This window comes from Tachysurus vachellii, chromosome 13, assembly GCF_030014155.1.
Source record: "Tachysurus vachellii isolate PV-2020 chromosome 13, HZAU_Pvac_v1, whole genome shotgun sequence".
Lineage (NCBI taxonomy): Eukaryota > Metazoa > Chordata > Actinopteri > Siluriformes > Bagridae > Tachysurus > Tachysurus vachellii.
In genome coordinates this window covers 9,564,546-9,580,654 of record NC_083472.1, presented here as the reverse complement: position 1 = coordinate 9,580,654, position 16,109 = coordinate 9,564,546, and the positions used below count along the sequence as shown (strand labels likewise).

Sequence of the window (16,109 nt, the reverse complement as noted above, 5' to 3'; positions counted from 1 at the left end):
AATTACAAAAAAAAAACCCTACTGCTTTGTTGATTTACTGAATACAGAGGCAAATAACTGAAATGTTGCTCAAGATGAAATATTTAATAGGTCAATATACAGTATCTGTATAATAGACAATTACTCTGATAAGCTATTTCAGGATGAAGAAAACACTTTAACTAGACATAAATAAAAGGTAAATCCCAGGTAAATCCCAGCTCTCGGCCCATCCCAATCAAACTAATAGCAATATTCAATAGACTGAAAAAGCTTTTAATCCCCTGACATGAATAGAGAGCACCTGTTTGCACATGTTTGTACATAGTACATTAATTCTGCACATGTCTAACTATATTGGCCTCAGCAACAGCCTTCTTTAGAGAATTATCAAGCTTTTTTTTTCGTTTCTGTTGTCTGGATTTTGCCTATTCATTCGTAACAATGCTGTCTGGGGACTGAGTTGAACATTAGACTCGAAAAAGTTGAAACACGTCGTCTGGACACCTTGAAGGAAGGTATAATTATCCTGTGCAAGAAGAGTAAACATCTAAGATTTATGGAAACTTCAAGATAGGCATGACAATATCTTCTTTCAAAGAAGGAAACAAACCCACAATACAAGGGATTGCATAAGGCAGGTATCAACTTCTTAGTTACAGGAAATGAGGGCAGAAAACATACCTGAACTATTTCTGTACCCTTGACATGACCTTGTCATATAATCAGCTAGTCAATGAGTATGATTCATTTGACATCCTGTCATTTGCAGATTTGCTGATGACTCATGTCCAACACCATTCTGAATAGTTTTATTGATCCATTATATGAAGGAGTAGAGTGAGGACAGAAAGCACTGTTGTCTGTTTTCTCATCTCCCATTCAGCTGAGACAATGGGACACTTTCAGTCCTATCCTGACTTTTCCAAAGATTCTGCACAATACCGCCAGTGCCTGGCACCAAGATAGCATACAACACGCATGCAGCCATGAGCTACAAACCTCCTTTCTCACCTAGCCTATTCAACAGGAGGGACAGGCGGTAAGTGGTTGTAAATCATCCTTGCTGACAGCTGATTGATTGGTTGTGTAGGTATGCAGGGAGAGTGGAAAAAAGAGCGCTTGTTTGACTCCTTCCAGCTCAGAGTTGCAAAAGTGTTTGGCAAGGCTTTCACTAACAAGTTCATTACCTGCTTAACATCATTGCTGAAATCGGTGATGGATTGATCATGCTGTAATTAACCCTGATTTGTACTGTTTATTAAAGTGCAGAAGAGCTTGATGATTAATCAACAACAGTTTTTACTAATCAATCTGAATATTGGACAAATAGTACAAATATAACCTAGAACTTGCTGATAATGTTGGGACAGTTCACTTTTATGCACTTTAATATAAGAAAAGAGTTTATCGGTTATAGTCATGATATCAATATTAGTACCGAAATGCATGCTTTAATGACCTGTATTGTTTCCATGCTACAGAAATACAGACTACAGCTTCTTTTCATTATTTTTCTAACTACATTTATATTAGCCTTCAATAGTCTTGTAAAGGACATTATTTGTGCAGCACAGAGCATTTGTGAATGTGAGTAGAGGGAGTTGGAGACATCTCAGACATCCCATGGTGACAGGAAAGAGACACACTGTTCACTGTCTCACTTTAAACTTTACAAAGTGTCTTATTGTGCATCAATACAATTAAGAGGTCTAAATGTTATTTAGGTTTCAAAAACTAATACACACTTTTATTTTGAAACAATAAATGCATCATTGATTAATAATTAATACATTAATATGAATTATTTTTAAATATATATATATCCCTACCCACATTTACTTTGCAATTTCAAAAATCAGAAGGAGGGGAAAAAACATGTATATAAAACCATGCAATAGGTAGATTACAGACAAAACTGTTTTTTTTTTTTTTTTAAGTTTTAAATAATGGATACTAACAAATTACAGCCACGTACATGAACAAAAATGTTGGCCAGAATTCAGTCACAGTGATTACTGAATCATTTCACTTTTATTAGTTAATAATGTGATGTAATTAATTTAACAAAACTGTATTAGAAATGTGAAGTTTCTCTGCCTGTTCTCTTAATGTCTCTGTGGGTTTCCTCCTGGCTCTCTTCTTCCCACCTCCTAAAAACATGCTAGTCCGTGGACTGAATTGTCTAAATTGCTTCTAGATTTAAATTAATTTATGTGTGTATCTGTGTAGCTACATGGTGCCCTGAAATGGACCGGTGCCCCTGAAATAGGCTTCGGATCAACCACAGAATTCACCAGAATTTTAAAAACACAAACAAAACACTGACATTTTTAGTCATTCTGTATGTAATGGTATATGCACAAAGCAGAAGCTGTTAGAACGCTGGCTCAGCACACGACTACACCACAGACGAGTGAGTTCTGTAATTATGGAACCATCACTCTCTGTCTTTTTTTTTTTTTGTATTTATTCATATGAAGCTAATAAGTACACCAGACCCTTTGAAGAAGATTCCATAATGTTGAGCTCACCACTAATTGAAGATTTGTTCCTTGGCTCTTTCAGGGCTCACACTGTGATGAATAACCTTACATCTCTTTTCATTTCATACACTCCACAGTCAACAGTCCTCACCAATTAGTTTGACTGGAGCACAGCTGAGGTCCACAGTCCAGGAGAGAAGATGCAAGCATAGCTTTAAAATCCAACCTGAGAGCCTTAAATTAAACATGACAGCCGGTTCATATAGTCACTAATGGGTTTTCCGTCCTGTTCTGTTTATTCTCTCTATGTGGGATGGGTGCTGAGCCTTTAACTGTCTTACTGTTCTTTGGGTTAAGTTCATTAATTTGGTAATTCCATGAGAAAACTTTTTACCACCGTATTGTACATCTAGGAATTAAAGTGCAGTCAGCTGAGAGAGTTAACGCTGATTTTTTTTCTAAACAGAGCCTTGAGTCTTTTTTCTAAACAAGCCTTTTTACCGAGGACTTATATTTGCTAAATATCTGATACGATGACAGTTCAACCGTGTTTCAGGAGCCTAGGCTGGAAACACTGGTGGGTGAGGGGAGGGTATGTTATGCCAGGCAATTGTAAGGAACAATGTACACACATATATAAACACACATTCACACCTAGGGGTAATTTAAAAGATGATCCCCTACAAATGGGAGGAAACTGGACGACCCAGAGGAAACATATGTGGACATAGGGAGAAGATGTGAATTCTCTCTGGAAACCATGTAAGGCAGTAATGCTATGAGAAGTTCTTAGTTAACATAACTGACAATATACATGTTACACAAATCCTTTGGTAAAAGATCACCAGTATGAAACGGCACAGACGTGTATATAATCTAAATCGACTAACTTGATGTAAGTGAAGGAATGCTTGATGCTATTGCCATGAGCTAAACTGAGGGTTAATCATTAATCCGATTCATCATTTCTCATGGGAAATGATCCAGCCCAGGAAAACACCCACATACAAAGCTAATAAATTACACCTGCAACATCTTGATTGCCTTGTGATGAAATCATGTTTACAGTTTTTCTTTTCGGATGTTATTGGCACCATTTTATGCAGTTCATGTGGTTCTGAAGAACTGATGACATGAATCAACTCCCTGTTTTCTCCTATAACCATCCATAAATGACAATTTTTCCAAAAGTCTACTACTACTACCTTCAAAAAATCCAGATTCTTTAAAAATATGCTATTGCTTCTGCTTCAACATGGTTATAGTGATTAATTGGTGCTATTCAGAAAAGAATAATTCAAGTACTTCCTCAATCTATAGTGTAATGAATAACTTGCCTTCTATTTAACTGCCTTCATTTATGCAAGGGGACCAAATTCAGTCTCAAGATGCCATTACTGTAAGACAACACAACTTTACACAGTAAACTCTCAGCTCCATGGGCTCATTGAAATACTGCACTTAAATTGGTTTGATGTTTATATGCAAGGAGAACAAGGACTGCAAAGTCTCTAGATGACGTGATTATGAACTTTGCTTTTTCAAGATATGGGAAGAAAAAGTATATATAAAATTATTGCTTTTGCACAATGCCTGGGAAATCTTTACATTTCCATGTTGCAACACACACTGTATAAAATGTGGACATGTCTTTTCAGAGTCCAAACCATATGATGTAATTTTAGCCTTTACAGAACTGAAACATATCTTAAAATATATCAAATATAACATTACAGCCAGTTGTGATAGTGAATGATTATTTGCTTAGATTTCTTTATTAATTTGGACACTACTTTTATCAAAAGTATCTCACAAAGAAGACAGAAAAAGACAAGGGCTTCAGAAAGGCAGATGTTTCCACAGATTGAACAAAAAGCCAAGTGCAAACTAATTGTAGGAAGAAGAAAAAGAGCCACAAGTAAACACATGGGTTGGGTCGAGGACTAGTGCTAAGGAATGCTTACACATGAGATTGAAAGCAGCCAAAGTACAAATGGTACAATTCTGATATATAAAAACACACTCTAATAATTCAATAACAGTCTGTCCTGAAAGTTTCCATAAAATGAACACTTTATTTATTTATTTATTTATTTATTTGTTTGTTTGTTTGTTTGTTTGTTTGTTTATTTATTTATCAAATTGTCTTCCAATATTGTACAATCCTAATTTATATTCTATGTCAAATAGCCTGTAAGAATGCCTACGACCAGAGAAGACGGTATTAGTGTACCAGGAAACAATACAGCTCAAAGATCATTTAAAGGCACGCATTCAAAGTGTAATTACATGCATAACATCAGATGTGTTCATGCAAGTTTGTCATGAGTGGGTGTGACAACTCTGTTTGTGTTTACAAAAAAAAAAGCCAATTCTATAGTGGATGTTTTGTAAAAAAAGGAACATTTTGTTAAAATTTATGGAGACTTTTGTGACAGAGTATTGTAATAATAAAGCTAATATTTAGTACTAGTACTATAATACTAAGCTATTTATATATAAATATACTGTATAAAGAAAGAGAGAAAGAAAGAGAAAGATGGGGATGAGCTGAAGATATTTTCATGCAATTTATTTTATTAAGCATTATGCATTAAGCGAATAGACACAAGTGACATTTCTCATAGATATGTGACTGCTTCATCATAGTTGTGTTGATTACGTGCTGCAAAGCTTGTCATATATATGTTGTGTCTGATCTCATGCAACAGTACACCATGTTTTTATTCTTTTCATTGCACTGGTAACGTAAAGAAGGGGGCACGGTGGCTTAGTGGTTAGCACGTTCGCCTCACACCGCCAGGGTTGGGGGTTCGATTCCTGCCGCCGCCTTGTGTGTGTGGAGTTTGCATGTTCTCCCCGTGCCTCGGGGGTTTCCTCCGGGTACTCCGGTTTCCTCCCCCAGTCCAAAGACATGCATGGTAGGTTGATTGGCATCCCTAGTGTCTGATTGCGTGAGTGAATGAGAGTGTGTGTGTGCCCTGTGATGGGTTGGCACTCCGTCCAGGGTGTATCCTGCCTTGCATCATGCCCGATGACGCCTGAGATAGGCACAGGCTCCCCGTGACCCGAGGTAGTTCGGATAAGCGGTAGAATATGAGTGAGTGAGTGAGGATGCAGTCTGTCTTGGGATATTTAATTTCTGAGACCGTGCAATTTCCAAAAAAGGCACTAGAGGTCGGGCATGAGCCAATAAACAGTCAATAACACGGGACAGTCAAATGTATGCAAAAGGAGTTTCGGGGGAAAATGCATATTAATCTTAAATATACATATAATTAAATGTAAATAAACTTTTATTGGTATGCATTTGGCATAATAGAACATGATAAAAATGGGGAAAAAATGTTATATATAACATTTTAAATTGAATACGAACTATATTAGGTGACATTCAGGTTGATGCATTGTGGTGTTTTAGACTTGGCCCGTATTCAGAGAGTTATTTATCTCTATACTGCACGCTTGGGTTGTTTGTGGTTTTTATGTTCTTGTTTTTGCCCCGTGGCTTCTCACAGCCTGCGGTGTTCCTTGCATGGGTTCAGGGAGGGGTCAAAACCCGCCTGGCTTATTTACATAATTTATTCATGCGTCGTTCTGACGTCATGACTGCGAGTATAAAAGCGAGCTGCAGCAGAAATAGCAGCACTCTGCTGACGGCGTTTCGCTCAAACCGAATAGTGTAGAATTAGCGTCCGGCGTTTCTGGAAGCGTGCAAGCAAAAACAACCGCAAAACTTCACTTAGCTTACAGACAAAAGTCGCAAAAGTGGCGACAAGCATTATTCAAAGCGGGTTAATCCTGAATATGAACGCGGAGATGTTCAAAACGCCAATGGAGGTGGCTGTTTATCAGCTGCACAACTTTTCCATCTCCTTCTTCTCGTCGTTCTTGGGAGGGGATGTAGTATCGGTCAAACTTGACAACAGGTAAATACACTCCTTTCAGCCAAGCCTTCAATGCTATGCAGTATAGTTTTAGTCTGAACTATGCCTTTAGATATAGATTATTTTATAAAATACACAACAACCTGTCAGTTTGATGGTTGTCCGGTTTCTACATTAGCTGCAAATCATCTCTCTGTTCTTCTTATTGTTTTTATTCTTATCCTAATTAGCGCTTAACACCCTGTTCGGTTCACTTGCAGACTTTCTCTGATTTGCACCCTTGTTTGCACTCTTCGTACAAAGATCCCACCGTCTGTGTATGTTTACCCCTGAGCACAAGGTGCTAATATTTTTGCTTTCTTTTTGTGTTTACAGTGCCTCTGGTGCTAGCGTTGTGGCGATAGACAACAAGATCGAGCAAGCAATGGTAAGCAGGAATTCCCCTGAGAAGCGTGAATACAAATTAAATTCCTTTCCCAGGCTTGGCCAAGAAAACAATGTATACAATCTATTATTTGGTAACAATATGTAAGACTAGATCAGTGACACACACACACACACACACGCACTCCATAACCATCATAGGATGGCGAAACTTGAATAGAAAGCTGATTAACTGATAAAATTACATTCTTTCATGCAGGGATAACATTTCTTGGGAGACCCAATTCTCTGAATCCCATTTTCTTGACCAAGTTTTAAACACGGGTTTTGCTTTACATGTCTTATATGGAGTGATGCAGACTGCAAACTTAACCTTCTCCTCTCTCTGCTCTTTTTTTTTTTTTATTTGTCCAGGATCTTGTAAAGAATCACCTGATGTATGCAGTCAGGGAGGAAGTGGAGATCTTGAAAGAGCAGATCAAGGAGCTGGCTGAAAAGAACAACCAGCTGGAGCGCGAAAACAGCCTGCTGAAGAACTTGGCGAGCCCGGAGCAGCTGGAGAAGTTCCAGTCACGTATTCCATCAGAGCCCCAGCTTCCGCTGGAAACACAGGGGATGGAGACATCTGAGCAGCGCAGCCTGTACAAAGGCTCGGCTGTATAAGTGGCTCTGCATTGGGGCGGGCAGAGCCATGGCTCCCACCTGAAATGGACCTCACAAGTTGTTGTCGTCCTTGTTGATATGCAGCTTCTAAGTGAAGTTGGCTGTACAGACGAAGGAAGAACCTCGACCCAAATGAAAGCCAGGGCCTTTGCCTCTTCTGTAATACCCGACAATCTCTTCGGACTAATGTGGAAAAAGAGAGAGTGATGTAGGTTACAGTAAGACCAGACGACCGGCCGCGTGGAGGGCGAACCCGGCCTAGCTTTTCTCTCGCTGCCTATTGAGGACGAGAGGGGCTTGTCTGACAGTGCTGGTCCCAAGAATAAGCACCAAGGGAATGTCCCCTAAGAGACATGCTTTCAGAGCCCCATGTGGAGTTCTCAGTGCTACAAGCTACCTGGGATTGCACAAAGTCAAGCCTGTTGACTGTGCTTATATAATCACAATAGTGGTTTCACATGCACACATCCATAAGAGCTTATGTAGTTGAGCTGGACTTTTTGGTCCATGCTATTACGTTGGTGATTTTAATTTTTTTTTCCACACGCTTCATAAGAATCTTTTGTATTCTTTGCCGACCGGGCTCGCTGCTTGTAAGGGATGTTCTGCTTTGGTTTTTCTTTCACAACTGAACAAAATCAACTCTCTTGTAAATTGTTGATTCGTTTGTGGGGGTAGTGATGTGTATAAATTTGCTTAGATCTGTAAATTAGCACATGATGTAAAGTAAAGTGATGGAATGATGGAGTGGAGCAGCATCTGCTCCTTTTTATTTTTTTTAACGCATGTGCACTCTTGATCTTGCCAGCTTGCTCACTGGCAGGACTTGTTTGTGTATGCATGTTGTCCGAAGAAGACAACATGCTCTAACATTTCTAACTACCAAAGTCTCACTTCAAACTCACGTCACTGACTACGTGTGGTGAAGTTGTTGTTGTTGTGTGTTTTTTTTTTTTTTTTTTTTTTGTTTTTTTAAAGCATGAGTGCTGTTGCTTTCACTGTGTCCATTGAACAATGTTTCCTACAATGTACGGATACAAAATGCACATAGCAATAAACCTTATGTTTACACTAAATCTTTCCTGACTCTTGCTGTAATCACTTAAAATGATCGTTAATGCAGTAAATCGTAACATTAAATTTGTAGTTGAACAGTGGAAATAACTCCTCTACAGCATCGGTTATTAGCTTACATTTGGTAAACACATCTTCCAGCATCGTGGACATGACATACTTAAGGTTGCATCAGTGAGAATTTTTTTTACATGTTTATTTCAGAATTGACTTCAATCATTTAAAACTACTCCAGAACCTAAAGAAAATCTAATAAGGACATATATTCCTATATTTAGACAACTAAACACTAACTTGAGTGACTTTGGTAAATAGTGACATGACATTTAACTATCAGGCATGATCACAGATAGCAGTAATTAATTTTGCGTCCTTTATATACACTTCCTGCATAACATGATTCAATCAAATGCTCAGTATTTACCTCCATTTCAGTTTATCGCTAAGGACTTAAGTAAATATACGTATAAATTATAAGAGCATTTGTTAGAGGTTTTGAGGAAATCACCAATAAGAACCTGATATGACCCCTAGTGTGTACGAGCCTTACGTTGCTATTTTCAAAGCAGAGAAAATCTCAACACTGGGCATTTATTGAAACTGGAGCAGTCTCATGTTCCCAGGTGGCAACCTTCCATTTGCGATTCAGAGCTTAACATTTCAGTACAACTCCTTACAAGGAACACTATCCAAAAAGGGGATTATAAGGAAGGTTATTGAGTTCAGATATCTCTTGAGGAATGTCCACTGGGTGATTTTACATGCATGCAGACTTCAAAAGAAGTATTCTCTATTCATGTTCGGTTCACTCTATTCGGAAACACAACTAGCAGTACTTTTTCCGCGATTTAGCGTTGTTTAGCGTTGTAATAGTGCAAAGTCTTCTCGATTGTTAGCTCTGAAAGCAATACGCATCCTCAAACCCTAGAAGTGCTAGAAGAATCCTTTATGTTCTCATCACTTTTCAACAACTCTTGTGATTAGTGCTTCTGAAATGGTCTAAATAAAACTGTCTGGAATTGGAACAAATACTTTCTCTCCACAATATTTGTTCGGAATGTGATGGCTCTTTGGAGTGGCTCATGGCTTCTGGCCTGGGAGCTGTACTTCAACTTTAGCCAAGGAATTAAAATAAAAAAAAAAGCAGCTTTTATGCAAGTCTCTTATGTAACTTTTGAACATCTGGATGAGTATGATGTGGTGAGCTGTTCTGGACTTCAAGACTAGACTGACTGCGGTGCGCCTCGCATGCAAGTGAAGACCTATTTGCTACTAGGCCTTTTAAATAGCTATAAAAGACATGCCAATAATAATAATAATAATAATAATAATAATAATAATAAAGTCTAGTCCCAGGAAGAGAGAGGAGGAAAAGGAAAAATGCAGGACACAGTCATTTTGCAAATTGCAATATCCTTATTATTATTCACACAACCGATGTTTTTCACTTTTTGATCATCGCATGGACTGTATGAACGTCTTTCCTCTGAGTGGAACAGGAGCGCAAAGGAAACAATTCACTTTCCCATTAGTGTCACTCATACCAACTCATACCAGCGTCCTCTACACCCTACAGTTTGGTTTGCTCTAATTTTTGTTTGTCTTTTGCCTAAATATAGCCCTGAAGCAGGTCAAAAGCTCTCTGTGTAATGCTTGACATCAATGCACTGTAAAAAAATGCTGGGTGGTATACAATGCATGAACCTTGTTAGATATTTTATGCTTGGTTCATGCAGGTGCATCCTGTAGTGAAAGAAAGGCATTTACATCAGGAAGGGCTTTATGTCACTGAGCTTATATACTGTACATGTGATGGGGTTTTGGCTCATGAAGCTTTTGAAAGGCATAAAATGTGTAAAAAAGCAAGTATTCATTTATTGTTATTCATTTTTTATTGCATAGTGACTTAAAGCAAGCGTTATACATGGTGGTTTTATAGAGACTCACATAAAGAATTGTGGAAATGCAGCAAACACATCTCCTTTGCGGCGGGATAAAAGAAAGAACATGCAAGGTTGCAAGTACCATGCTGTGCAAACACACAGAGTCAGGCAAGTCCGTCTCTATTTTGTGTTGAGTAATTCAACAAAGCACAGTTCCTTTTTCACCTAAGAGGCATGTAAGTCCTACAGTAACTGCAAACACGCAGTCCTGTATTATCCTAGTCTCTGCTTTCCTGTGACTTTCACGCACCTTCATGTGCGATTCACATGGCTGATAACATTCATAGATCTGGTTTATGTAAGCAGACATCTGGTGATAGACATCATCTTTTTATTTTATGCTTACTGTAAGTAGCTTCAAGTTTTTTCTGGTTGAAATAGAATTATTTTAACTGACCAACGACTTACCAATGCTTTTTATATTTTCCGTAAATTATTTATGGTTCCTTGTAAATCCATATCCAATCCATTAAGGCTTGTATTAGCAAACAAAGTAGATGTGCTAATGAGGAAATAAAGATTTCCTGTACCAGAGTGTGAATTATACACTTACCTTGCCAACTAGCCATTTTATCACAATTCCAGCTAGCTCATTATAACCAGTTATAAATATTACATAGGAAACTATTGGTATTTTGCATTTGATATTAACATCCATCCATTTTCTGTACTGCTTATCCTGCACAGGGTCACAGAGAGCCTGTAGCCTATCCCAGGGGACTCTGGGCACAAGGCAGGGAACATCCTGGACAGGGTGGCAATTCGTCACAGGGCACACACTCACACACCCATTCAGTTTTTGGACTTGGGTAGAAATCTGGAATATTCACGGTCACCCCGAAGCATGTGGAGATCATGAAAACTCGCTTAGCTACCATGCTCTTCTTTATAGTAACAATAACAATGAAAAAAAAAATCTTTACCTAGCTAGTAGCAAAATGCTACACCAAACCAAAACCAAGCTACACACCAGAATGACAACTGCTATGGTAAATAACACAAACAAACAAACCAACAAATGAATAAAACGACAAATACACACAGTTCACATAGTTTCATTTAAATATTTATAAAGATTAGCTTACATACTTAGATCTGTTCCCACATTATTAATAAGGGGTCAAGCTTGAGGCAGGAGTTTAAGAATGAAAAAAACCCCACATGACTCTTTGTTAGAAAATGTGTCCTTCTGGTGCGACTGGGTGAAATAATTGAACAAGTGTAATGATTCAGAACTTAAGACCATTGTTAATTCTCCCAGTCATCCGCTACTTACACTACTTACACAGTAATTTCAGACAAAAGCTTGAGACATCACAGTGTTCATCATGCTCAGAAACCTGCGCTGTTCTTTGTAACCTTTTCATTTTTATTCAAATTCTTGAAAGACTATGTTTTCCTTCGTTAATTTTTTTAATCAATTTATTTTTAACCGAGTTACTATAGAATGACTACTGTTAGATATTTTGCTTTAACGTACACGTCAAAGCTTCTGTTTTTATTCCAATTTGTTAATGTTCGAATGTAAACAATATTTTGTCTATCAACGTGGATGAACCTTTAACTGCTGACTCGATTGTCCTACAGTTTCAATTCATCATAATATCAAAGGAATCCTTAGCAGAAGGTGTTGGAAGGAGTGTAAATGTTTGTCATTTTTTGTCTGATAAACACCCTGTACAGTCGGTAACCTCCTAGTTTTGTTCTCTCCTGTTTGTGGTATTAGCTATGTCAGGAATGTAGCTAACCCAGAACATCTCATGCTAAATAAATAAGGCAGAATAAAGACCAACAGCATGAGGTGAAGGATTTAATTTAAAGCTGTAAAGTGGTTCCACCACAAGACTTGCACAAGCTGAGATTTCGCCCAGAATGCAGTGTGAGTACATTCACCTTGACCTAGTGGTGGTTGAGGGAGGGTTCAGGCCTTACATAATACATTTGAGGGAGGGTAGGTTTTATTTCTGGCCATCTCTCACTGTGCGACACACCTGTTCCTAACAAATAGACATTACTGAAGCTTCTGTTTTTCTAGGTGAGGTGTGTGGTCCTATCTAGTACTGTACAAGACTCGTCAAGACAGAGACAAGAACCAAAAAACAATGTTTTCAAAGTTTGAAATCCATGCTTTAATGATAGCGAGCAGATATTTTTATATCTAACCTATCCTGATCATAAATGCAAACAAACAATACAGTTTTTTTAATTAGTTTGTGTTGCTGAGATTCTTAAGTACAAAATATTGCTGAAGGCTTTCTAGCTCATTGAAATCAAAGCATTTTTGTGCAAATAGGGTCATATGGTAAATAGGGTCAGGTTCAGAATATCCACAGGTCAAACATTTAAGGTTATTAGAATATAAGATTACTATAAGATTAGGTTTTACATCAGTGAGCAAAATAGTCAGAAGCTACAAGAGTTATCAATACTTGTGTAGCATGCATAATCATTGGTGTTCTAATATCATCAGTTGCATAATATGTATGTTGACAAATGCTTCAACCTGTCCCTATGTCACACCAATGTTCCCACTATAAAGGTCAGATTCAACATGACTCTGTTCACCCTGTAAAATGATTACTGAAAATGAATCAAAGTATTAAAAAGAGAAAATGACTAATTTGCTTATTTGTCTCAAATATTATTGACTATAATGGTTTTAGATACACAAATGAAATCTGGTAGATCCACAGTGGATCCAGAACCTCTCCCATGCAACACTTGATGCAACACACAGCGAGAGAGAGAGAGAGAGAGAGAGAAAGAGAGAGAGAGAGTCATTCACACCTAGGGGTAATATTGAGTAGCCAGTCAACTTACCAGTATGTTTTTGGGAATTATGATGAAATTTAAAATTGAAATATATCTTTAGAACATGCAAAACACTTCACAGTCAGTAACCCCAGGATTTCACTAGGGACCCTGGAGCTGTAAGGCAAAATGCATTTCATTCTTGCAGTAACATACACACGTTTGGTCTTCATTCACCTTCCTAAGTCCCGGTGCACCAGTGGAAAAAACCAAACATAACACCAGCATAATACAAACTACCTGTTGACGGTCTGTTTTCAAATCAGAGAGTTGGGAAATGAGGGCCTTTGTGATGACAGCTAATCCCTGAAAACAGAAATTCCTGCATGCAGTATCTACATAGTGGGTCTTTCAGCAGGGCTCATGGCCTACACCTGACCTTCTGAAATAATGAAAAATTGAAATATTGTGACTAAAGACAAGACTAATGGCGTTGGCCCAAAAATATAGGGTGTAGATTGTGACCATCGTACAGTGGTCAGTAACAATGATTTTGGCCTTGCATCACTACATTTTTCAAATACAGGAGAATTATATAGTAATATTTTATACACATTCTATTATTTCCAATTTAGTGGACCAATGCTAGTTAAATTACTTAAAAGTAAAGGTAGAACTCATCTCGCTATTTGTTTCATTAGCAAATAGCAATGTCCGGGTTTGAGCCTGAGCCTATCAGGTTTCCTCCCACCTTCCAAAAACATGCCAATACTGTGGGTATATTGACTGTGCTAAATTCCTCTAGCTGTAGCGAGTGTGTCAGTTTGTGTGTGTGTGGTGCCCTTTAATAATGGACTGGTGGACCAGTGTTCAGGAATAGGTTTGTGAGTAGGCTCTGAATCCAACTACCTGCCCAAAAAAAAAAAAGGTTGCTGAAGATGAACGAACAAATGTTTGTCAGTGTCTAAAGTTAAAAGATAAAAAAATGTCTCTTTGAATAAATAAGTTATATTTGGAATAACTTCTGATAAAAATACACTAGGGCTATAAGTGAAACCCTGGACTTGGAATGAATTGAACACTATAAGGAATAAAATTTTAGATACTTTCAAACTGATTTGTAAATTCTCTCAGAGGAATTTAGATATCACGCTGGAATTACTAATTTGTTACTCTGGAATAACAATTTGTACACATTTTCCAAATGCCAGAACAAACTACATCTAGAATAACAGCTTAAACACTTGATTCAGTAGAAGGGCAATACAAATGTTTCAGTGCTGGCTTTAGATACCGAAGGCTGAAGGGATATTGAATGTCGTCATTGGATGAAGGGAATAAGATCTACAGTATAAACACTGTTTTCCCACCACGAGCCTCAGACGTTTACAGCTTTCATAATATTTTGTGATAATAGCAGTGTGGTACATTTCCATGGGAATAATCTGAAACTATTTTCCAAGTCTCTGACGCCAGAGGAGATGATGGTGTTAGGAAATTTAATAACAACTCTACCAGGTTGTTTTGGGTGGTGTGAGGACTGAAGAACGTGGTTGATAAAAATCACCTCAGCGCTTCAATAATGACGTGAATATATACCACAGTAAAGGCTTGGCTACGAGGAAGATTCAGGAGACATTATTTTACACTGGCTAGCCCATTCTTAAGAAAAACATCTCGTATTCAATTTGTGCCAAGTTGCATGATTATGTAATTGTGTTTGTTACAGTTTGTGTACGATACTTGTGGTTATTTGGTCATGAAAGCAGACGCAATTCCCTATTCCTGCAGTCGTCACTTTCCCACCGTTGTCTACACACCTCAGGAAACGTATGGTCGCAAACAGTACAGGATATGACCTCGAGGACAAGCTGTTAATAGCATATATTTTCAAAACAACGGATGTTTCTACTGCTACACCATGCTTTGTGTTTTGTCTGTCTACTATCTGATATAGAGGTATATATGGATGGATTGCTTTTTTAAGGACTGCACCAAACGTATGCACTTTAAAGTATAATGCTAATCTCATAAAACAGATTTCAACACTAATTCAAATTGCATAATTTCTTTACGAACATTTCTTTTGTGTGTGTTTTGTAACATAGGTCTAATCTAATCTCTCTGTCTGTTGCTGAGATGTTTTGTATGTAAAATTTGATCCCATAGCAGTTTATTATAGCTCTCTCAATCCACATTTTCCATCCAAAAAAAAAAAAAGTGTCTTATAATGGCTATTTATATACGGCGAGACTGCTAAGTTCCTTGTCCACTCTGGTCAGGAACTTAGCTTTGCCCAGTTGGTGACTATTTAAGGGAACTCTGCCTGAGAGGGAAAATCCAGGAAACTGCTTCGAAACAATACTGAAATTTAAGTGTAAAGTCATCTGGCAGAGCTTATCTGCCTTATTTAGGAACCATTCAGAAGTCTATTTTCAAAACCAGTAGACTGGAAATAGGTACTGTGCCTTGTTTACAGGTTAGAAAATATGATTTTCTGACTTTCCAGTGGGTCAGTGCTTTACTCAGATCAAGCATATTACAACAGATCATCTTGTGTTGCATGGGCGTCTTGTGAAATATGCTGAAATAGCTTGGGGTGTGAACATGATTGACAAATCTTGGAAGGTTTCTCTGGGGAGATCTCACAAATTTCACACAAGATCTGTAAAAGTTGTAGTTTATTCTTATGTTTATTATGCATACCAGGAAAATGCAAATCACTATCCAATACCCAGTCACAAAAAATGAACAATTTTAGTAAACAATGGAATTTCAAACAGATGGACCATTTCTTAACTTTAAGTATGTAGGTAAAATGCAGTGTGAATTAGCTAGTTTAGTTTTTTATTTATGATTAGATGCCTTACATACCTTTACTCATCATGAGTACATATTTAAGTATTAATTCAGGTATTAGTGCAGGATTACTCATGTACTGT

At 37.7% G+C, this 16,109-nt stretch overlaps 1 protein-coding gene across 1 annotated transcript in view; it reads left to right on the top strand.

Moving 5' to 3' along the window:
• Nucleotides 1–8,475, top strand: part of tsc22d3 (TSC22 domain family, member 3) — a 30,770-nt gene extending 22,295 nt beyond the window's left edge. The window contains exons 2-3 of the mRNA XM_060885333.1: nt 6,728–6,779; nt 7,151–8,475. Of these exons, the coding sequence (XP_060741316.1) occupies nt 6,728–6,779; nt 7,151–7,399 (301 nt within the window). The 3' untranslated portion in view covers nt 7,400–8,475. The remainder of the gene's footprint in view (nt 1–6,727; nt 6,780–7,150) is intronic.
• The last annotated feature ends 7,634 nt before the right edge of the window (nt 8,476–16,109 follow it).